The following is a 24,118-nucleotide window of genomic DNA, read 5'->3' as shown; positions in this document are numbered from 1 at the left end:
CTCTTTAAGCGCTTCACGGGCTTCCTCTTCTATAAGCGTCTGGCCCAATGCGTGTGAACTGTTGTTATGTCACTGTGTTATTTCTTTAGCCGATATTTATATTTAGCTTTTATGTTTTAAGTCTGTATCCGTGTGTTGAAGTTAATCTTCATTTGCAGTGTTCTGTGGGTAGTTTGGAATACTTGTGTTTTGTTTTGACTATCTCTGGGTTTGGAAGGATCGTGTCTGAAGTTTGTTGTAGTTGCTTTATCTAACTTCTGTGTTTTATTTTCCACAGCATGGGTGTCTTCACTCAGTTCACAAGAGGAAAAGACTCGCCCCGGCGAAAAGGTCTCTGGTGTACTACCTGAAAGGTAGAGAGGTCAGGATGCAGAATGAGTCCAGCTATCACCACTTGTTGCACGGATACGCAGCCCAGCAGCTTCCCAGACTCCTGAAGGAGAGAGAATTTCACCTTGGGACCCTTAATAAAGTGTTTGCCTCCCAGTGGCTGAACCACCGACAAGTGGTGTGTGGGACAAAGTGCAACACCGTAAGTGCGGGCTCTCTTTCACTTCCCTCTGTTGATCATTCCACCCCAAAGTGACGTAATCAAAGTATGTAGACTGCCAAGGAAAATATTAGGAACTAATTAGGAGTGGAGTGAAAATTGAGCGCAGTTGATTTTGAGAGAAGGTAGTGCTTAACAGTGTCCTGTTTAGGGTACTGTCCTAGTGTGAGGCCTGTACCTAGATACAGATAGTCTGGATGCATGTGCAATCTGTATGGAGGATGTGCATCTGTTTGTAGGATGGAGAGTAACAGTGGGGCTGGATCTTTCATCTTGTTCTTGTTCTGCAAATGGAAACCTAATGAATGGCACTAGCTTTGACAAATGGTAGATAACATGCCTGGCTGAAGTCGCTATTAGGTCTTTTTTTGAATTGTGCTCAGTCTTGTATGATTTGGTTTTACGTATGGTTCTGTGCTGAGAATTTTGCAAAGTTGATACAAAACTAAAAACTGTGGTTACGTTCCAGATATTTGTCAGGGTAGCTAGAAATGTTCCGAGCTTTAGAAATGAATTTTGGATGTTCAGGGTTATCCTTTGCTTGTTGACTTTGTGCTCTTTCACTCTAAATCCATTTTCAGTGTTGAAATAACTTCTCTTGTTTGTGTACTGTTATATGCTTCAGCAAAAATTGAAGCCTCTTCAGACTCTTAAAATGAGTTAGTAGCCTGGCTTCGTTGGTTGAGATTACAATTTCACATATGAAGTTCTGACTGAACTAGTGCAAAATCCCAGATTTGTTCTTTTGAAGTTGGTTAGTGCCACAGAAGTGAATTGAGCATTGTAAGGGATATATAGATCGAACAGGTCTTAAAACCTCAGAGTATATCAGTTGGTGTGATTGTTTCTTTGCCTTAACGTTTTTTTTGTGCAAAAGCCATGTTCGGTGATCTGAATTGCAAGAAACAGTGTTGGTGGGGTTTTTTTTAATTTCAGGTGATCTGTTATTATTCATAGTTGCACAGCGGGAGGCTTTCATGCAGTAACTGTATAAACAAAACAACCTTTTAACAGGAATAAGCCTGACGTAGAAAAAGGAGGCAAAGAGATTCTATGTGTGTTCATTGCCTTGGACGGTCAGCAGCCAGCATTGCCCATGAAACAGCTTACAGGAGATAACACAAGCTCTCCAAAATCTTGCTTACTATTGCAAGATGACCATGTGTTTTATAGAGCTGCAACAATTTTGCTGTGTTCTGTAACTTATATACTTTCAGCACCGCTGCAGCGAAGACAAATGGGCAAGTGCACTGTTAATGCAATCTCGCAGAAAATTGTTTGGGACCCAACAATCGCAGAACTGAAGAGGGATTCAACTATATTGTTGTTACCTACACACACACTGCAGCGAATTGTGTGCTTCTGCAGCTAGATTTAACGTTACAGATGGACCTCATCTTTTTATTAAGCAAAATATGATTACAAAAGAAGTCACTTCAGCCTTCTGAAAGATTGTGTATGAATTATGAATACTGTAATAGCTTTAGCTTGGGTGCTTTGTGTTCATATTTGAACAAGTAGAGCGTTAAACTCTACACTCTAATTATGAGACTTTCTCTCTCATCTCCTGAGTAAGTGACCTAATAAAGAAGAATTCCTTGGCTGGTTCTCATACACTGAAGTTGTGGTATTTAAGTTGGAAGTAGCTCTAAAATGACTTGGTTGACTTTAAAGGGGCTCACTGCGCTGGAGTTGCATGTAATTAAAGTTAATGCAACAGAAAAGCTGTAGCGGTTAGTTTAATCAAGCTTGCATGTGGCACTGAAAGCTTCTAGCATTTAATTTATAAATTGCCCTTGGCTGTGTTGTGCCATAAGGATTCAGAGTTTTTAATAACAAAACAAAAATATACTCTTGTCATAGAGGAGTAGGTTTGCTTTTAGTCACTTTACAATACTAGTCACTGTTAACACTGGGCAAAATATGGAGTGCTCCATGAGTTGCTCATTTTTATTGAGAATTATAACTAGTTTAATAATTTGGGGTAACTTTTTTATCTTTAAAATACCCCATGGTGTCATTGTGTGTATGAAATAACTTTTCTCCAGTGGATCCTGGTGCTTGCTCTTGGCTAGCTCTAAGTCAGATGTTTGGGTTTCTTAAAGGTGCATGCTTTTTGTGACAGATTTAGAATTATGGAACCTATACAAGCATTCAGGTGCGTAAAAATTGAAACACAATCACCTGTGCTTTTCCGACGCAGGATGGTTGCTAGAATCCCCTTGATTGTGTATGCAATGGGCTGCTTCATCATATTTTTCAAATTCAAATGAATGAGCAGGCAAACCTCCAAGAGGTGCAGACATTTAGGGTGTGTCACCAGGGCATCCAAATTACCAAAGTATCAGAAGAAGATACTGTCTGTAATCAACATCTCTTGTTCAAGCTTTTAGAGAAACTTTGAGACTTAGGTAGGAGACAAGCTTATGGCAACTGAAAACACTGAACATAAGATTGCTAAAGTTTGAGGTTTTCTATTTTATTACCATTTCAGGAGATGATAAAGAATAAAATTGCTTCTTAAAAGAAGTTCCACTAATAATTTTGCAGCTTCTTTTGTTCCCTTAGTTGTGTGTGTGTGTGTTCAGAATACAATTCTTTTGCTAGTTATGAAGGATGAAAAAAGAGAGATCTGTAAGTTATTCCCTAACTACAAGAAGCTTATTTGTTTTCAGTTGCTTGAAAATACAATTGCATCTCAAATCTAAAAGTTTTGTTTGCCTTTTATTAATACATTTTTAGAAAATTATTTTCCAAGCAGGCTGGATAGGTATCTTTGTGTTTAAAAAATTCCTTACTGAATGCTCTCTTCTGGTTTCCCAGGTGGCTTTTCCAAGGCATGAATGGGTTGGTTTCTGAAAACCAGCTGATACCTTTTCTCTCTTTGGTAGATTCATGTGATCTCTTGGATGCTCTGCTGTAAATAACTAGCTCTTTTTCCTTCTTAGAGACTTTTAGTTTGTTCAGGAGATCCTTTATCTGTTCTATGCATCCCATACAATTATAACCTAGTCTTTCAAGACCAGGGTTGTAGTGGTGAGAATGCAGCGTACAGTAACTCTGCCATCCGTGATAATGAACTCTCTACCAGGAAAATGATTTCTGCTTGCTTTGCAAGTTAACACATCTTCTAGCTTTGCACATATAACAAAGAATCGAGAAGTCTGCTTGTTTCTGATCCCAGTGAGGGAATGAGAAGTCATGCTCCCCCAGTTTGTAACGCTACTTAAAGTCCACTGAAGAATGACCAAAACTCAGTGTAAGTAAACCTCTGATGCCCATAACTGATGCTTCCACTCACCTCTCTTTCAGTGGCGTGTGAGTAAATAGCCAGGTGTTGTTTCTCGTCTCAAGAGTATTTGATTGTCTGTCAACTGCATGTGATACCCATTCAGAGTCTGGTAGTTTCTGTGCCAGGTATGGTGTGGGTGGTAGAGATGCCCTTTAGCAGAAGTCTCCCGCTTCTCCATCCTTTGCCATCTGTCAATCTGTGTTAGCTGTCTGCCAGCCTTCTGAAATTAGACACGGAGGGCAAGACACAAATAAAAACTGACAAATGCGGTTTTGGCACTGAACAAATTCAGTGACATCAAAGCGTATGCCCATTAGCTAGTAGTGCTTCAGAGTTTCATAGCAAGGTGGAGTGTCTGATCGCATGGTCTTGTCTCTGCAAATGTGAACTCAGAGCCAGTCAACTGGCTGCTTTTACTGCTACTTACTTCTAAGCTGATTCCTTTATCTAGGTTGTTTCTCTTTGGACTCTCACAGAGGATGTGCAAGGCCATTACCTAACTGATCACCTGTACTGTACAACCTGTGAGTACGTCTTGTGCTAAGATTAATGTATGTTTTGGTCTCCGCTGGAAAGGAGTCCTGCGAGTTTGATAACTTGGTATTTAAAGTGCTCGTGTTTCTTTGGGACTTGGTATATGTTAGTAAATCTGTACTGCAATAGAACAGTAAAAAAACTTATGCCAAGTGTTTTATGAACATGGAGAAGAGAGAGATTTACAATCTGAATAAAAGGTAAGAATGAGTGGTGGAGAAAATCGAGCAATGCTGCTTGGTGCGACTAGCAAGAGTATTGGTGTAATAACACTGTAAGCATTTTCTTGGTTTTGTTGTTTTGTGAGCAAAAAACAGATTTGAAGGAGAACAAGAATGTCATTTTCCAGCTTGGCTAAGGCTGAAATTTTTGTGAGCAGCTTCACCTGGTCTGGAGCTGTGCTCTTGCAGAAGCGGATGTTTTCTTGTAGTTGTCACGGAGGACAGAGATAGAATCCAGCTGACCTTGCAGCTACCTGAGCAATAGTTGCTGATGCAAGGCTGGAGAGACTGTTTGGGTGTTTGGGGCAGAAGTGCATGGATTCTTGAAGATTAACTTATGCCAATTGTGAAACTGAATCACCACTCTTAGTGACTCTATTTTTAGCAAGGCAATGTGCTTACCTTAGGTTTCTTTCAAATGTTAGTATGAATGACAAGAGTGTGCTTGTGATTTCTGAGGGCAGTACATGAAGAGTTGGGGCACAGATCATGCTATGAGCACTTTTTGCATGAAGAACAGTCTCCTTCATACACGTCCTTTGTGCCTTGTATATCTATGTCTGTCCTACATGCTGTAGCTCAGGGTGGCACCCTTTGTTTTTTTCTGATTGTTTTGGCTATCAGCTGAAAAACAGGGCTGCGAGTTCATCTGCTGTTCTGTGTGCAGGGGAAGCAGCAGAGGACACATCTATGTGCTGCCTTGAAAAGGCATTTCATAAGCCTGGTTTTTAATCTTGCTGTATAAAGTCAATGCTTTCATAGAACCATTAATAATTAAGGTTAGAAAAACCTCTAATATCATAAAGTCCAACTGTCACTCCAACACCACCATGACCAGTAAACCATGTCCCGAAGTGCCATGTTTACATGTTTTTTTTGAACACCTCCAAGCATGGTGACTCCACACTTCCCTGGGCAGCCTGTTCTGATGCCTCACCACTCTTTCAGTAAAGAAATTTTCCCCAATATCCAATCTAAACCTCCCGTGGCACAATTTAAGACCATTTTCTCTTGGCTTGTCACTTGTAACTTGAGAGAAGGGACCAACGCCCACCTCCTTACACAACCTCCTTTCAGGTTGTAGAGAGTGATAAGGTCTCGCCTCAGCCTCCTCCAGACTAAATAGCCCCAGTTCCCTCAGCCCCTCCTCATAAGACATGTTCTCCAGATCCCTCACCAGCTTTGTTGCCCTTCTCAGTTTAAGATGCATGGGAAGAGCACTTACGTTTAATGAATCAGTAGCTTTGTAGTTTGGGGTTTTTTCCCGCCCCTAAACTGTCTCTGTAAGAGAGATCAAAAAATGGAGGTGAACTTGATGGAAGAGTTTGTCAAACAGTTCTGCTCTCCCTATCATATATAAGAGGATGGATTTTTGCAGTTGAGACTTTGGTCCTCAGATGCTTGATTCCCTGCCATACTCCTTACTTTTGGCAAACTGATGAAGTTCCTGGGTCAATGAAGTGGGGCAGTTCATTAACTTGATCGTAACCAGTTTGAAAAGGGAATATCCACACAGCAATTGTATGAGAGCTGTTTGCTGAAATGACTTGTTGCCACTTCTACAAAGCAAAAGAAGAATAAGCATACAGCTGGTAATCTTAGGGGGTGTGAAGAGCAGGGCCAAATGTAGTACCAAACTGTGCCTGTCTGCCTTAATTCCAGAGTGATAGCACTGTTGCAACCTTTATGTCTGACCTGTTTTACAAATCTAAAAAAAAAAACAAACGGGGAGGGAGGAGATATTTGTCTTTATCATATCATTCAGCCTTTTTCCTTGTTAGAACAAGACTGTCTTGCAGAGAACATGAAGGCTGAGCCTGCATCATATTTAACAAGTGAAGTGTGGTCCTTGGACTTCGGGCAGATGACCAAAGGAGTCCGGGCTTGGTAACTCCTGGATGTTATTTGACACACCAGTGGCTGACGTGCATATATTTTACTGGCAGGATGTGAATTTTTAAAATCAAGGTAAAAATATGCACAGTTCAGAGGCTGGTGGTGGTTTACTGCATTCAGGAAAAGTTTTTGGGCCTGATTTTTAGTTTCTGTGTAACGAGTAACCAGAAAATAAGTTCTTGTTCTTGCTCAAGATAAGGAAAAAAAGTTATAGTTTGGCTATGATGACTTTGTCAAGACAGAGTCCAGGCTGATTTGGAGATGCTTTACAGAGGCATTTATTTCAAGAGTAGTGAAGGCACCAATTTGCTTGGAAGAATTAGACCAATTTCTGTTTTTTCTTCAGATTAATATCATAGTATGCCATGCTTGTTTAAAAGCAGTCAGCTGTTTTGTACTTTATTCAGTGTAGTGGCTTTAAAACTCTTATTTCTCCCTCTTTTGCTCTAGAAGTGTCTAAGAGCTGTTTGGCTTCTCTTGGTTTCCGTTTGTTGGATCTACAGGGAAGAATTCTTGGCGATCAGTAGTGCAGCTTGCAAATGCGAGCTTCTGGCTTCCTGTCCTGCCCCAGGTGATGCAAGAGTCATAGCATACACAGACAGTGCTGGCTAATTTTATTCTGGCGAGGTGGTAGTTGTTTTTAAACCACCCACAGTGTTCCAAGTTCCTTACCAAGAAAGGGGAGAAGTTACCGCTTAGAGAACTGTACAGCTTAAACTACAAAACCAGTCCCTTCAGTGTGCGGAGTTTTTTGCCCCAAGAGCCGTTGCTGTTCTGGCTACAATAATACTGTGCAACTGGAGGAGAAAAGTGAGGAAATGACAAAGCAATTCAAGGGCTGACAATGGATTACACTGGGGTACAGACAGGTGAAAGCACTGCAAGAAACATGTCCGGTTGCTGTTTCTAAGAGTATTGTAATTTAGAAACTTGTTAATAGGACAATGATGTTGAGATTGAAGAGCAGAAATGTGAGGGTCTGATGCTTCAACATTGTGTATGTGTCCATGTTCTTTATGTTTTCAGTCGAATTAGAGTTTAGTTACAGCGATTTTGCGTCTTTCTTAACTTGATTTCAACCGCAGATATATGACAGTGGTGTCAGACTGGAGAATGTGAAGGGTTTTTAATTTCAGTCCTCATGCCTGTTGAGATACTCTTCCAAGTGTGAATCTCTTAGAGCTGAAGCACGATTTTCTGAATTCCGTGGTCATCCTGAGGTGTGAGGGTGTTTCCTAATTAACACTTTGGTGCCGGCTTTAGGACCTGCAGGTGACACCTGCAAGCCTTGATCTTAGGTACTTAACTGTTGATTTTTTTGGTGGTTTTTTTTTAGTAGTTGAAGGAGAACGAGGCATGGAATTGACCATTTCTGCTGGAAGGAAGTAGTGAGGAGGAAATAAGGATATATGCTCTTAGAGGAAGGACAATGGAGGATTAGAGGAGAGGGAATTACGGGTCCTAATTGTGCTGTACAGGTGTTAATTTTCAGGGAGGTGCTTACACCAGGGGGGCTGCTGTGTGCATTCTGGTTTTACCAGCAGGGCAGGGAACTGCAATGTATGGCTTGGGACAAGGGAGGAGTGCCTCCCTCCTACTCATCTGCGCTTCAGCTGTTGCCTGACCTCACACCTGTGTGCAAAATAAAGAACTAAACATGAAAATTTGGTCCCTGGGGGAACAGTCGTCTGTTTGTGCCAGACTGCTGCCAACAGAGGAAGATCACTTGTGGGTCGAAGGTGATAAATAATTCTTGAACACAACACAGAAATAGCAATGAATGGATTTCAGCCTTCTCTGCAGAATGAGTTTAATGTACCGTATTTTGTCAGGTTTTGATTTGACATTGGTAATCTGCTAGTTCACTACATCAAGGGTGATAGATATGCTGCTAAATTTTATTGCGTTTGTTTTTTGGTTTTTAGTCGAGTTTTTGGGGGGTTGAATGGGTTTTTTTTGGTGGTGGTTGGTTGGGTGTTTTTTAATTAAAGAGCAGAACTACAGTACCTGAAGGGGGCCTGCAGGAAAGCTGATGAGGAAGTGTTCACAAGGGTGTGTAGTGACAGGATGAGGGGCAATGGTTTTAAACTGGATCAAGGCAGATTTAGATTAGATGTTAGAAAGAAGTTATTTACAATGAGGGTGGTGAAACACTGGCACATGTTGCACAGAGAGGTGGTGGAGGCTCCCTCACAGGAGACATTCAAGGTCAGGCTTGATGGGGCTCTGAGCAACCTGATCTAGTTGAAGATCTCCCTGCTCACTGCAGGGAGGTCGGACTGGATGACCTTTAATGGTCTTAAAGGTCCCTTCCAGCCCAATGCATTCTATGATTCATATGAGAGTTCACCAAAAGCAACTTGTAAGTTTAACTTCTGTCTGAGAACCTCTAGATTTCTCTTCTGGCCTTGCAGAAATATTTGACAGAGGATTTCAGAACAATTTCCTAAGGTTGTGCATTTTTTAAATTGGCATTAGTTTTCTTTTTCTTTGTTGTCTTCTCTTTCTTCAGTTGGCTTCCATAGGCTTTGAAACTATATTCTTTGGTGACAGAGAGAGCAAACTTGATGGGTGGAGTAGAGGTTGTAGAATATAATTATAATCTTGGGCTGTGATTCTACATCACTTAATTCCAAGTCAGCTTCCTATCCTCCACTTTGTTCTTTCACTCACGTTTTTTCTCAGCGCGTTGGGACAAAGCCCTGTTAGACCTATTTGCTGTTAGTGCAGCTGCCCTCTGAACAATGTCTGTGGAGTGATCCAGCATAAGACCCTCCTACATCAAAGTGTGCTTTGGCAGGCAGTGTAAACATTTGTTCTGGTTTAGTTTGTAACCATATGGTTGCATAAGTTTGAGCTGACATTACTCTGGGTGCAATGCTGTCTGTCTGAAGAGTTGTAGGTATAACTGAGTTTTCTGCCAGGGGGATAGTGACATAGAGCTCTAATTTCTTGTCTTTTTTGCAGGATGAGATATGTAGCCAGATATCTTTTTTTAGATGTTGCACCAAAGGTGCTATATTTAGTTGCTATTCTCTGTGTCTCACCTGAAAATAAACTCTAATTATATAAATGTATAATATGTCAGTTTGCCAAAGTGAAAACTTCACGGTAAGTGTCTTGTCTAGGAGGCAGGAGACTTGCGCTAAGCCCACTGAGGCTTACTGGCTGCTTTGAGGTGGGTTTCTTCCAGGGAAACTGGAAAACGATATTGTTCTGTCACAATATTGAATGGGGGATTTTTTTTTTTTAAATTCAAGGATTTTATTAAATGGGAAACTTTCAATGACAAATTCACATCTTCTCTCTTCCATCACTGTGTAAACAAAATAGGATGATTGGAATAAACTTTGCTGTAATTGTTAGTTTTAAGAATGAATTTGTGTGTTTTTTCAGCCACACTTGCAGCAGTTCTGGGTTACCACTTGAAAAGAATGTATTTGAGTATCTTGTTTTTCTTATCTGTTTGATGTTGACATGCATCTCCTATTGGGGTGTTTTGTTTGTTTTGTGTTTTTTTTTTTTCCCCCCAGTTATTTGTAGTCGATGTCCAGACTGGACAAATTACCAAGATTCCTATTCTGAAAGATCGGGACCCTGGCATTGTGAACCAGCAGGGATGTGGTATTCATGCCATTGAGCTCAACCCCTCAAGGACCCTTCTGGCCACAGGTGGAGACAACCCCAACAGTCTTGCAGTTTATCGTCTGCCTACGCTCGATCCTGTCTGTGTGGGAGATGTAAGTGGGAGTATTCGGGAAAGGTTTATCCTGTCACTTACAAGGATTACTAGTTGAAAGTGCCTGACATCAGAACAAGGTTAGGAGAGTAAATTTCCGAAAGGTGGAAAACATTTCTGGTTAAATTTGGGGGGGTGGTTTTGGTTTGTTTTTTTTTTTATGAGGTATCTTAAATATGAGTGAGTACGTAAAAGTGAGACAGTTCTCAGTCAGTTTTTTTTTCTTGCTCACTCTCATTCAGGTGTAATTCAGATTTCTCTTAAGCACTGAAAATATAACAAAATCCCAGATGTTAAAGTCTAATGGTGGTGATGACCTCTGAAACTAGTTTTAGTGAAAAAGCTTTTTTGAAAAGTTGAGAAGTGGAACAGTTTTTCAGATTTTACTCTTCTCCAGTGTAGCTTATGTATATATTATTGCAGAGGTGGATCTTGGCTTTGAGGATTAGTTCTAACCTAATGTCTTAACGGCAGTTTGATAGACTCTGGTATTGCTTATATTTCTGAAATGTCATGAGGTCTTTCTTAAAATGGCAAGTCTTAAAAAGAAAAAAGCTGAAATGAGTATAGTGGTGTTCTGTAAGCACTTCTCTCTCATCTCACCTTTTTATTCAGGACTTCACATAGATGTTAACTACAACAGCAGAGGTCAGGCAGATTTTCTGGAGTAGCAGATAACCAGCTGCAGAAAGGCTTGACTTGGAAGATTTGACTTGCTAAGCATTTGTGTGCTGCTATGACTCTGCAGCTTTGCAAACAGAGCTAGAGCCTTCTGGTCCACTCTTTTTTCCCCCCACAGGTTTCTCACCTGCAAAAGAAAAGATTCTTTAATAGTCTGGAAAAAATAATCTGTAGGTCATATATTGTAAACAGATGATTTTGGCTATTTTTTTATAGTAGGGATGTGCATTTGAGGAAATAAAAGTGTGTAGCTACCTTACAGGAGTAAAGAATGCTGGTTTCAGAATGGAAAAATGTAAGTGCTTGAAATTGAGATCAATTTGTCCTTGGTCAGAGACATTTATTTTCCATCACCTAATAGCTCTCTATTAATTATACACTTCAAAATTAAAAAAAAAAAAAGTTTTAGGTACTTAAATGGCTCCATCTTGTTACTGGGAATCTTATCTATGGGCTTTTAATGTAGGTCTGTCCTGAGTTTGTACTAAAAATCAAAGTGAAGCATTCTGGTCTGCTCTGAGGTTACGCCAGAGTATAATCACAGAAACACAGAATGTCAGGGGCTGGAAGGGACCTCAAAAGATCATCTAGTCCAGCCCCCTGCCAGAGCAGGATCACCTACAGTAGATAATGGGCACAGGTAAACCTGTCTCTTTTTTTTTTTTTTTTAGGATGGACATAAGGACTGGATATTTTCAATTGCATGGATCAGTGATACTATGGCTGTTTCTGGTAAAGTCAGGGGGTTTTTTTCCTCTCCAGAGTTTTATACTGATGTACAACGCTTGATGGGTATTGGGGAAGCATCTTTATGAGAGCATTTGAACTTGGAACTACCTTGGCTATTTAAACCTTTCTTGGTCTTAGTGCAGTGTTTCATTCTGTTTTGTTTGTAGGGCCCTAGTTTAGCTTAGATTTTTCTAGTGTCAGAGGGAATATTACTATCTCACTGGTAGGAGTTGCCATGAGAGGATCTCTACACAGAAGGAGTTACAGGGAAGGATTCCACACAAGAGGGGTGTTGGTTGTCAGTTAATAACTTTGAAATACAGCAGTAGCAGCTTCCTGAAATCTTATAAGAGACTAAATATGACAAAACTGATTTTTCCTTAATATCTGTGCAGTTGTGTGTGTTTGTGTGTGTGTATGCACTTACACTATGGCAGTTAATACAGAAGGCTGTAACAGAAAAGATCAGTCATTGACTTTTTAGAACTGGTTGGATAGTCAGTGCAATGTCATGTTACTTAGGAAAAGGCAGCAATACTAATATATTATTGCATTAATTTAGTAGTTTAATGTCTTTCTGTGCTAACAGGACATAGTATTCTATACAAGGAGCTGTCAAACTGCAAGTGACAGAAAATTCTAACAGTCTAGTATAAAAATTAGGTACTTGAAGTGTTAGTTTAGTGATTTCTGTTTTGGTTTTGTTTTTAAACCGCAAAAGCTAATCCTGCTATTTGATTTTGAATTTAGAAGCTGATCCTTGCAAGTCTTCAACCCGAATAATGGCATTAAATAAGCAATCAGCTACTAAATTTGAAGAGAACAGCAAAGATGATTACAGATATCCAAGGGAAAGATAAGGACCCAGTCGAATAGAGACACATGTGAGATTGAGCTGTGTTGCTCTCAGTGTTTTCTGCGTGCTTGGGTCGAGGTGTGAGTAGAAGACGGACGTGTTCTGTGCTGTACGGTGCCTACAGCAGGATGTAGATTCTCCAAAGCTGAGACACCAGGGAAAGTTGTTGAAAGCGTCTGATTGCTAAACTGAGTTATTCAGAACAGTGAAGTTCTGAAAATTATCTTTAATCAGGAGAAAACAAAGACAACTAACTTCCAATGGTTTAATCTTAGAGTTCAGTTTCATCTGTATCTGGGATGAACAATTCCTTGGATAACATGAGCCTGGGGTTACAAATGATATTCTCCTTGGCATCAGGGCTAACCAGTTGAACCACGTAGATTGACTTTTTCCCCTGCTAGGGCTATTAAAAGGGACAGCTTCCTCCTAAAGTATGTTGAGATGTTTAGAAATTCTACTGCTGAGTATTCAGCCTCCAGAGAAAAACAAGACTAAGTGCCATTAAGATCATCAGCCTGTAAACAGAGTGTCAGGATGTTGTGTCACGTGCTGCCTGCTGCTATGCAACTGTCATCAGGACGCTCTTTTGTGTTTAGCTGTAGTAAATGGTAGTGGCAAATGGCTGAATCCTCTCTGCTCTGCTGGATCACCTTTATTGCTACACAGTGTTTTGCTTAACTGTCTTTGCAGCTTATTGCCCAGGATGTGCCAAAGCGTATAAATTTAATCGTCTGATGTACTGAGTGGTTTCTGGCATCCTCATGCATTCCCTGTGACAGAAAAAGGGTTGTGTTTTTTCACATGTTGTAGGGAAGAAATTGAGGTTCTTCATGTCGAATCTGTCAGGGCTGACTTAGATGGAAGTGAGCTCCCTAAATTCCAGAAGGGATTGGGTATAGGGCCTTGGATTAAGCTTGTGTTGATCTATGAACCAAAGTCATTCAGCTTTCTTCATCCTGTATCGTTACTCTCACTGATTTACATTTTTGGATTAGAGTGTTCAGGAGAAAAATAACCCCATTCCCTATGTTATGTTCTTTAAACAAGAAGCTGTGCAGGTTCTTAGCAAAATAATTTTTAAAATGGATTTCATCCAAATTGGTACAAATTGTTGTTTAAAATAGCTGTTTCTGTTCCCTGTACAAATGTGTGTGTACATATCCATAAGCATACTGGTAGAAATCAAATGGATGTAAATCCAACCAAATTTTCTTGGAATTCAATATCACCTTGGTAACTCAGGTAAAGGAACGAGTAAGCTATTAGGTCATCTCTGACTTTATTCTATGTGAGATTCTCCAGTGGTGATTATTGTACAGGATTCTGGGTTTTGATGCATCCTAATCAGTTTGAAAATACATGAGGTGATCCAGCTGCGTCGAAACAATGCAGGCAGACTGGATGTCACCAAGTTCACAATGTTATGAACTTTACAGTTCAGTGAAATTACTTTTTCCCTAATAATAATTAATATATAGGCACTAACAGTGTGTTCAGTTAGATTAAATTAATAGCATCTTTTCTTTCTTTGAGACCCTATTGTTTATTCCTTTTTTAATAAAAAAGTGGAGTTATGCGCATATGAGTTGGACTGTTTGTTTATTTATGGATTATTTATTCAGGTTCACGGGATGGTTCGATGGGTCTCTGGGAAGTTACAGAGGATGTGTTGTCCAAGAGCGATGCCAGGCATAACCTCTCTCAAGTTCCTGTCTATGCCCACATAACACACCGGGCCCTGAAGGATATCCCCAAGGAGAACACCAATCCTGACAACTGCAAAGTCCGAGCATTGGCTTTCAACAATAAGAACAAGGTCAGTAAAATAAGCCAGACAGCTGAGAAGTCCTAAAACTGTCTGTATGTAATAAAGAAGGAGAAAAAAAAATCTAAATCAAAAATACTGGAGAAGCAACCTTTTTTTTTTTTTCCCTCCTGTCCTTAATGATGTGAGGTGTGGTATTCTTCATCTATGTCTGATTCTGCCCCACATTAATGGAAAAGTCCAGTAAAAAGAGGGAAAAAGTGTTTTCAGAAATAACAGTTTCCTGTGGGGTTGTTTTTAGACTTGCAACCTGTGCAGGGCAGACGGAGGAGTGTTTACCTGAAGCAGATAAAGCACCGAAACGTATCTTGCTGCGTGAATCCCATTCTTGAGTGCTGTTGCTGCTTTCCTTCCCCTTTTGTGAAGACCAGCTAACACTGGGGCAGTTCCTGTTTCGATGGCTGAGTCGGTGCTGGGTTGCTTGGCCAGTGAAGTGACTGACACAAAGGGCAGGCGCCATGCTTGCTTGGGTGTTACTTTGTTGGCATGCGACAAACAGTAAATGTTAACCTCCTCTATGCTGATCTCTTCTTATTACTCATGAGAGTAGCAAGTCATGCTCCTCTACTTTTCCACCTGCCCTCAAAGATCAGAGGTCTGAAGCAAAGGTGGGTGTGGTCTGAGAAGCAAGGTGCTCCTGTGGCCTTTATTTTTCACTATAGCTGTTAATTACTCTTCTGTGATGGAGACTTTATAGAGCTTTTTTCAGTAGATTAGTGCCTGGAAATAAATGTTTACTTCAGAGTCAGAATCAGAGTGGGAGCTGCTGAAGAGAATGATCAGCTGTAGCTTGTACTGTCTAATAACTTGATGTTTAATTGTCTAACAAGATCTATACTTCTGAAAATTAGTTTTGGTTATTTACTATTTTGTTAGTTCTTACCTGGCACCTTTGTGCTGTATTGCATGTTATCAATATCAGTATAAAATGAAAATTTATCTTGATGGATGAGTTTAATCCAGAGCGTGCAGCCTAGGAGACTGTGAGTTTGTAAGGATATTTGTACAGGAGCTAACTCTCTCTTTTTTTTTTTTTCTTTAAGGAGCTGGGAGCTGTGTCCCTAGATGGATATTTTCATCTTTGGAAAGCAGAACACACAATATCAAAGGTACTTTTCTTTTTGTTAGTGTTAAATTGCAAAAATTGCCTAGTAGTTAAGATTGTTCACTATTCTTCATCTCCTTTAAATGCTTAAAAAAAAGGAACAACACTGGTTGTCAAATACCTAAATGCTTTATGTAAAATGAAATGTCATAAAAATTAGAACTCAGGAGAGAAGTGCCCCACTCCACTTGTTTTGGAAAGTGAGAAGTGCTCTTAACTTTCTTCAGTGTGGACTGATCTGAAGTGAACTTTTTTCCCTGGGTCAGGTTGTTCCTTTTCTCTTAAAGTTCTGTTTTTGCGGTGAATTTATGTTTTAGCTGCACTTTGTGGATTTGGCTTTTTTTGTTTGGTTTTTTTTTTTTAATCACCGCAGCTTCCTTGAACATAGCTCACAGAATTGTTATATTAACATCTTGCGCTTTTTTTCTCATAAATTGGATTGCTTTTTATTTCTTCTGTTTCCAGTTACTTTCCACAAAGTTGCCATACTGCAGGGAGAACGTGTGTTTGGCTTATGGTCAGGAGTGGTCGGTGTATGCAGTAGGATCACAGGCACACGTCTCCTTTCTGGATCCCAGACAGCCTTCTCACAATGTGAAATCCGTCTGTTCCAAAGAACGAGGCAGTGGTAAGAAACTTGTGAAAGGGTGCTTCAAATGGTCAGGTTGCAGATGTAGCTGTTAAGACTGCCGTAAGATAAGCTCTGAATAAATAGGAAGAGCTTTTCGTGGGATAGGCTAAATCATTAATAATATTTGTAGCTTTAGGTTTTTATGATGGTATATCTTGAGTAACCAACAAATCAAACATGAAGACAACTCTGAAATATAGTGATAAACACTGCTGCTTTTATGATCAGCTAAATTGTACACCATCCAAATATTAGTGAGCTTTTAAAAATGTGTATTTTGCTTCTACTTATTTTTCACTGTCTTACTCTTCTACTTCATCTCAAAGCAAATCTAGTCTTCATTCCACTGTTAATACTGTTTGTTCTGGCATTTTTTTCTGAGAACGGAAAAAAAGCAGGATGTCTGCTCTGTTGGGAGTCTGTGCTGTGAGTGAATGCTTGCTTAAAGTCATAAGTGATACTCCTAATTTTCAATGTATATTTATTTGCTTCAAATATACAAAAGCTCACTTTAAAGAAAAAAAAGGACAAAAAAAAAAAAGCTTGCAGATTTCAGCCTGTAGTGTTGTTCTGGTGTGGATGCAGTATGTCCAATTGCACTTTTTATGAGGGCTGAGCCTGAGAGCTTGCAGGGTACATGCTGCCATAAGCTTCTTCCCATACCCCTTCTTTTCAGGCGTGAGAAGGCACTGTGTTGTGAAGCCCATTTTAAACCGTACTAATCCCAGACTAGTAAGTGCAGTCCTTACTTAACTTGGCTGTAGGCATCCATCTCTTCATTGGGCGAGTTATCAAAGAGACCGCATGTAGGCAAGTTTAATTCATGTGATCACTGGTATTTGAACAGTGCTGCCTAGGTAAATGTCAGGGTCTGCTTCTTTCAGATATAGGAGAACTCTCTGTAATGTGAGGAAAGGTGCTTCACCAGATCGTGTTGTCACCTGAACATCCGACCAGCAACAGCCCTTGTCCTGACCCACTGTCCCTAAGAGCTCTGCAGAGATCCTGACGCTGTCACCCTTCAGTATCGTAGGAAAGAAATACTGAAATACTTGGTGCCCGGTGGTGGCTGGTGGCTTCCACCTTGAGTATGCGAGCATCCCTGCGGGGCAGGGGTGTGATCTGTGTGTAGGTGGTATCTCTGGGGCATCTCCAGTTCATGTCTTGAGAAAGCCCTTGTTCAATGCTGTCTTCTCTTTTGCATAGTAGGTGGATATTTTTAGGTATTTTTATTTTTTGCATAGTCATGGAGGCACTTAAGCAGTATTAATTCCCAATATACTGAGCATTTTAACTTCTTGTTGATCTCACTGGGACTTGGAGTGTTGCAGCACCTCTAGAAAGCAGGCTCTTTATTGATTTGCAGACTAAAACCTAGGTTGCCTTTTAAGTGCATTGAAGTGTTACCTGAACAAGCCTTCAGCTTCCTAATGCATGTGCTGAATGTGGTAAGTCCACCTTAACTTCACATCACTGGGGTTGTGCATAGAAGCAGGTCAGAGAAAGGTGGTTGCTTTGTAAGACTGGAACCAGGGCTGGTTTTCACCCAGAGTAACCCTGCTTGTCCTGCATGAGGAGGCAGATAATGCATTTCAGTGCATCTTGTAAGTGTTGCTTTCCTTAGCAGCTGTACAGGGAAATGCAGGCCCTGGACTTCAGCTCCTGATCCACAGGAGCAGCTGCTTTCTGCTTCACTGCTTTGGTGCCATGCAGTGTCATGTGCCCTTGACCCCACACCCTGAAGGCAGCGATGTGAACGTAGTGGACAGAGCTTGTGCGTCACGGACTCTCTGTCCACTTACTGTGTAGGATACACTACTGCATCTTCATTTCCTTCTGGGACTGGCAGAGCCTCCCTGCCTTTATGGAGTGAGACTCAGTTTCTTTTCCCAAATAGTCCAGGTCCACAGGTGACAGAGCACTAGCTGTATAGGAGGGCTTACTGTAATCAGTTCTAGGCACAGTTTGTGCTTTTAGTTTGATGGGAATGATTAATATGAGGTACTTCAGGCCCTCAGGAACCAATTTGAAGTGCTGTTCTTCAAAGTCTGTCCTAAACATCCTCTTAGTAATGGATACATTACAGATTCCTTCAGTGTTCTGGGTTTTTTTACTGCAGAAAGGTCGACAGTTCTGCTTTTTATTAATAAATTGCATTGAAAAGTATATGCTATCTGCTTTTATACTCCATCATCTGTTCCTGTTGAGTAAGTGTTCTACTGCGTTGCTTGTCAAGAACACTTCTGGAGCAAAAATAAGAGGACGTCCTCTTTTGCACCTTCTTCTCTTATCCAAGTGACTGTTCTTGCTGATTTCGGAGAGCTTAAAGCTTTCTGTATGCGTTTGCCAGAGCCAGGCCCTTGTGATAGGAGAGGGGAAATGTATTCAGCTTGCTCAGATGGATTGGTAGTTCTCTGTATTCAAGTGAACATTCTTTTATGAATCTGGTAAATCTAATTCAGCAGGTGTGAGATGTGCATGGTGGCTTCTCACCTCTGCAGCCTGCAGCCAAGACTTCACCTCGCATCTGGAGCATGACAGTGTAGCCTTGCATGTTCTCTAAGTGTATGTTGCGGATGCTGGTGGCTGTGTATGTAACGTCAGGTTGTGGAGGCGGAAGGATGAGGATGTTTTTTTTAAGTTATGACTGTACATAGGGGAAAGGGAAACTGCCTGGCTGCATCTGCACCTCTTGGCTGTCTCCTGTCACACGCGCTGCTGGGTGTATTCCGGCATGTTACAAGTTTTGTGACGTTCAGTCCCACTTGGTGCAGTGGCAGCAGTTGGCACGTGGACGTAGCTGGCACAACTTGCCCTTTTCCCCACCTGTCTGAACACTTACTTAGGCTGTGGTTTGGTGTTCATGATGCGTGCTTGCTCATGGTGTGTTCACTCAGAGGGTCGTGGCAGACAGAACAAAGCCGCTCCTAATACTACATGGTGTTTGATCTTTGCCTGTTTGGCAGAGCTGGGGCCTGCTGAGAATGGAGCTTCTTACTCTGCACCAGCTACACTTAAGCTGGTGGCCTTGGAGAAGGGAAGAAGCACATGTCATGTTTCGGTAGCGTCAATGGGATTTGTCAGCACTGCTCCATGGCAGTGCGGAAACCTATGTGTTGTGGAGAATAGTAGTAGGTAGTTCCTCTTAAATAAAATATTAAGCATCAAGCAGCAGCACTGCAGAGCCAAAGCATCTGTCTTCTTCCTTACTGTGTTGTATGTCCCTTCTCCGTCTGACAGGTATTCGATCGGTGAGCTTCTACGAGCACATCATCACAGTGGGAACGGGGCAGGGTTCCTTGTTGTTTTACGACATCAGAGCTCAGAGGTTCCTGGATGAAAAGCCCCCACATGCCTGCTATGGACAGAAGCAGAAATTAGGAGGAAGTGAAATTTTGAAGTTGACTACTGGGGAAGGCTGGCTGGTGAGTAGCTCGGGGCTGTAGGAGACCCCTTATGGTGGAGTGCTCTAGCGCTCAAGAACTGGTTCTTTTTATACTAAAGGGAGCTGTTGTGTGAAATGTGTCCCAGCAAAACAGTGATTGGGTAACCAAAAACTGTAATCGTGAAAAGCAGCAAGTGCTGCAAAATTTCTTTCTGCAAAAGTTTTATGAAAGAGTATTGAAGGTTGGTTGTTTTAGTGTATAAGGCATACTGACTGTAATATCCCTGCCCATGGCAGGGTGTTGGAATTAGGTGATCTTTAAGGTCCCCTCCAACCCAGACCAGTCTATGATTCTATGATACTGTCTGCATGCACTGATTAATAAATGAGTTCAATTTTAAATCTTTACATTTTTTTTAATGTAATCTAACACTTAGTTTTCAGAACTTCAAACACAAAATATATTGTCGTTAGGCTACTTTAACTTGGTATTCAAAGATAGAGAGATTTAACTGTGTGCAGTTTTAGAAACTGTGGCTTCCTAAAGTAATGCCATGGGCAGGTGCTTGAGTTCAGTTTCCTGTATGGTGTCATAAAGCAGTTAATGTAGAGAAGTTAGACAAAGCCATTATATTTTGTATCACTGTGATGTAACTTTAATGAAACTCTATCGTCTCTACCTTTCATCTCCCTTCGTCCAGTGTTTGGCCCAAATATCCTCAGAAAAAGCTTCAGGACAACTCTAGGATCTTCAGATACCAGTTCAAGGTATCTGTCTGAAGCTTCTGGGAGTATCAATGGAAAAGTTCCCTTTTTAGGTTCTGGAAGCTACCTTCTGCTTTTGTGAAGCAAGGTTTTGGGTTCATTTGACAACAATAACAACCTAAACTTTTCTTCAACAGAATCGTGATGAAACCTGGAGGAATTATTTTTCTGACGTAAATTTCTTCCCAAATGCTGTTTACACCCACTGCTACGACTCGTCTGGAACGAAACTCTTTGTGGCAGGAGGCCCCCTTCCCTCAGGACTTCATGGGAATTACGCTGGTCTCTGGAGCTAATGACAACTCTTTATAAATGCTGGTCTTGACAAAATTTCCACTTTTCTTTTCCTTTTTTTTTTTTTGACAACAAAATTGTGTGATGCTATTGATTTCTGGTTTAAATGCAAGTTATTTTTTGGCAGAGTTTTCTGTTGGTCTCCAAAAGTTTGATACATCTTTTTGAACCATTTTTTTGCTTTAATCTCCTTGATCCTTTGTATGAAGGGTTTTTGCAATCTCTTTATTGTATTTACTCCAAATGACTCTTCCCCCACATTTAGGCTACCTTGGCCATGTGCCCCCTCCCCTACTTTGCTGTGAGGTAGGATTCCTTTCTTACAGAGTGATTGCTCCTGGGCTTTCTGTGAAAGTCTAGGGGCTGCATGTGTGCAGGTACTTTGTGTCAGTTACATAACCCAGAGCGAGGACTACTTGTAATTAAAAAATATTAAAAATATTTATAAGAGATAAGCTACTACTTTATCTGCAGAGCCTAGCTCTGGCCTGGGTTGATGATATTTTTTAAAAGTACAAGTCTAATGACACTGTTTATGTGTAGAGGAATACAGTAATTTTAAGCTGTACTCATTGGAGCCCGGGGATGGATTTTCCAGGGGTATTGCCCATTGGCCCAAACTGCGTAAATGCAGGAGTTCTCAAAACTGCATTTGTATTTGAATTGTAGTTTTCAGCAGTACTGGGAGCAAAAATTGGTCTTTTGTTCCTTCTCTGGCTGTCCCAGGTATCAGCTTGCACACCTGGAGTTTGTGTAGGCTGTTTGCAGCGTGGCTGTTGCAGGGTGATGTGACGTTGAGGGCTTAACACTGAGGTGCTGAGAGGAAAAGGGCACTAGGGACATGAGTCATTCAAAATGAACAAAATCTATCCATTTTCCAGATGAGCCAAGGTTCCTTAGTATGCTGCTTGGTATGCTCATGTTCGTCATAAACTGCCTAAAACCCAGGACTGTTCTTGTCCTAGGGTGTGGAAGCTTTCTGTTGTAGTTGTTCTGTTTGGCCATCACCTCTAATAAGCCAATGGAATAAATAAACTGGTTTTTGTTCTTCAGGGTTAGAGAGTGCATCTCGGACTTAACTAACACGAGCTAGAAGCTTTCCATGTGGTGAGCCAAGTTGCTGTTAGCTCACGTTGCACTAGCATCTACTGTCATCCTGCTTGCAACAGGAGAGGCTCAGTCTTTTCCCAAATCCCCTGCTGTCTTCTTCATTCCAACCCCCTTGAACTTCATGTGGGACTGAGTGGGAGGAATAGGTCTGATGCCCTTCAGTTCCAGCTGTGAAGCATGAGCATTCCAGGGTGATGGTCTTACCTAACACCTAGAGCTAAAATGCTCCAGGGTGCTCCTCCTAGCCTTTTGGCAGGCACCAAACTCTTAGCTTGTTACTGACACCTCTGCTGAGATGATTGCCTGTCCCCTGGCCCTGTCACCAGTGGAGCAGAGTGTGCCTGTGCCTCACTGCTTTGGAGCCAAATGGGCAGTTGGTTGAAGCTGAGAAGACAGGCAAGGCTGGGATGTGCTCTGTTCTCCTGGCTCTGCTGGAGACCAGAGCCACCGCTGCAGAGTAGCTCTAGGCTCTGATGCAGTTCCTGCCAGGCTGCCTAAAGCTAGCCTGCACGTGCGCCTGCAGTCTCTCTCTGTGTACTTACCTTTATCAGTAATGCCAAGTAGTGAGCCTCAGGCTTTATTTCCAGGTGATAGTGGAGGCTTGGATGGAAATCCTTCAAGGAATGCAGTTCCCTCCCAAACAGGTGAAAGTCCTGGCAGAAGAAGAACTCTCCTAGATATGTGTCCATCCCAGAAATAAAACTTATATCACGGAGCACTGACATGGGTGCTTCACAAAGAAATCTTGCAGCACTTCATAATTTTATTTCCCATATGGGTTGGCTGCGTAAATTTAATCAGTTTGCGGCTCTGTGTGCGTGGCTACTTAAGCTTTTCTCTGAAAAGGGGCAAATTACATACCATGGTGTAGCGAAGGAGGTCTCAAATTTTATTTAGAGTTGTCTGATGTTTTTTAAAGATATTGTAATGATGCTTATGTTGTTTTGCAATGTGACGTACTGCTTTGGTTATTTAAGGTGTTTTTGAAAAGTAGCAGTATACAGAGAAGAACAAGTCTTGGCTAAGTATGGCAGGATATTTATTTTTATGATTGCTCCTTCAGCTGCTGTGTAAGATAACTGTCACAGGGAATATGTTCTGCTTAGTTTTTTAATTTGGACTTGGTTTGACATATTGCTTTCTTTGTTTTTTGTGGTTTTTTTTTTTTTTTTGAAGAAACTAGACACTTGAGTCTACTTCAGTGTCCTCCAGTTCTGCTGAAACAGGTTACTAGTTAGGCACTTAGTGTCACCAGTGCCAAAGCAAAACTCCCAGTCCGCAAATCCAAGCCTTAATGTTGTTCTATTAATTGAAGCATACTCCAAGTCTGGGTGAGGGAGCAAAAAGTGTATTTGTATGGACTGAGCTTCAGCCTCCTAACACGGAGGCTGGTCTTTCTGCAGAGTCTAGAGGTTACTGAAGAAGCACCCTTGAAAAGTGTCCTTCTCTGCTGACTCCTGTCTCCCCAGGTACCTCAGTGTGTGGTCTCAAAACTTGATAGTGTGAGTGCCCTTTTCCTTCTTTCTTTTTCCCTGCATAGCAAGCTTTGGGCAATTCTCAGAAGAATCTGCACAATGATGTAAAATTCCTCAAATCTCGCACATTTCTGCATATTCTGCTTTCAGAGTACTTTCTTGAAAAGAAAACTTCTCATGGGATCATGTCATGGGCCATTGTTGTTGCTGTATGAAAATCTTCCCCCTGAAAAACTGGAAACAAACTAGACAGTGCTGTGAGCACATAAATAAATTGGGCCAGAGAAAGGTAATTTCTAGCTCATTTTGGTGGTTTTAAATGCTTGTGAGGATACAGGTGTTAGATTTCAGAATATTTTGTCATTGGTCATTTATCACTCTTTGGCCCAATCACTGTTACAAATTGAGGTAGGCAGAGAAAGGTACAATATGCCGACTGTCCAAAAATAACTGATAGGAGAAATGAGAGAAAAAGCTGGGTTTTCTCACTTGATTTGAATTTGTTGCCCTGTTAGGTTAGATGTCAGAATTGCAATCCAGCATCATGATGAGAAAAGCATTCCTCTACTTCCCATCGAAGTGGAGGAATGGCTATATAGCAGGGAGTCTCCAGCCTCTGTGTGTAAATGAGTTGGGTGCTCCCTGTTACTCAAATGTCAGATACACACTGGTGTAGCTTCTGGAACGGCTCACTGTGCTCTCTTGAGACCTGGTGACGTTCTCATTTTCAGATGATTTTACCTTCTCCAGTGTTTCTTGAAGATTTCCTTCTGTTGCTCTTCCCTGACCTCCAGAATGATCTGTTTGGATTTGCCTCCTCCAGTCCAAATTGTCCCAATCGTGGCAATATTGTGCCTGCAGAGGTGACTTCTGTCATGCAGAAATGGACTTCCTGGCATTTTGTCAAGCCGTGCCCGAGACCTTCAGTTTGCTTTATTTTAAACTGGGTAGACCTTTGAGGCTGGCTCAGACTGTAGAACTGGGCGGTTGGCCTTGTGCACGTTTGACTGATGGGATCCCCCCAGTT

At 41.2% G+C, this 24,118-nt stretch overlaps 1 protein-coding gene across 1 annotated transcript; it reads left to right on the top strand.

The window, feature by feature from the left end:
- Positions 1–277: 277 nt before the first annotated feature.
- On the top strand, positions 278–20,928 carry DCAF12 (DDB1 and CUL4 associated factor 12; the record flags this gene model as incomplete). Its single annotated transcript, XM_009874740.1, has 8 exons — positions 278–532; positions 10,027–10,233; positions 11,585–11,645; positions 14,124–14,317; positions 15,370–15,435; positions 15,897–16,059; positions 19,303–19,487; positions 20,350–20,928. Coding segments are annotated over 8 exons (1,290 nt in total), but the record flags the coding sequence as incomplete, so codon positions are not given.
- Between the last annotated feature and the right edge of the window lie 3,190 nt (positions 20,929–24,118).

This window comes from Apaloderma vittatum, unplaced genomic scaffold (assembly GCF_000703405.1).
Source record: "Apaloderma vittatum isolate BGI_N311 unplaced genomic scaffold, ASM70340v1 scaffold12458, whole genome shotgun sequence".
NCBI lineage: Eukaryota > Metazoa > Chordata > Aves > Trogoniformes > Trogonidae > Apaloderma > Apaloderma vittatum.
Note: the sequence above shows the minus strand (reverse complement) of the source record. Positions and strands in the feature narration are given on the sequence as shown.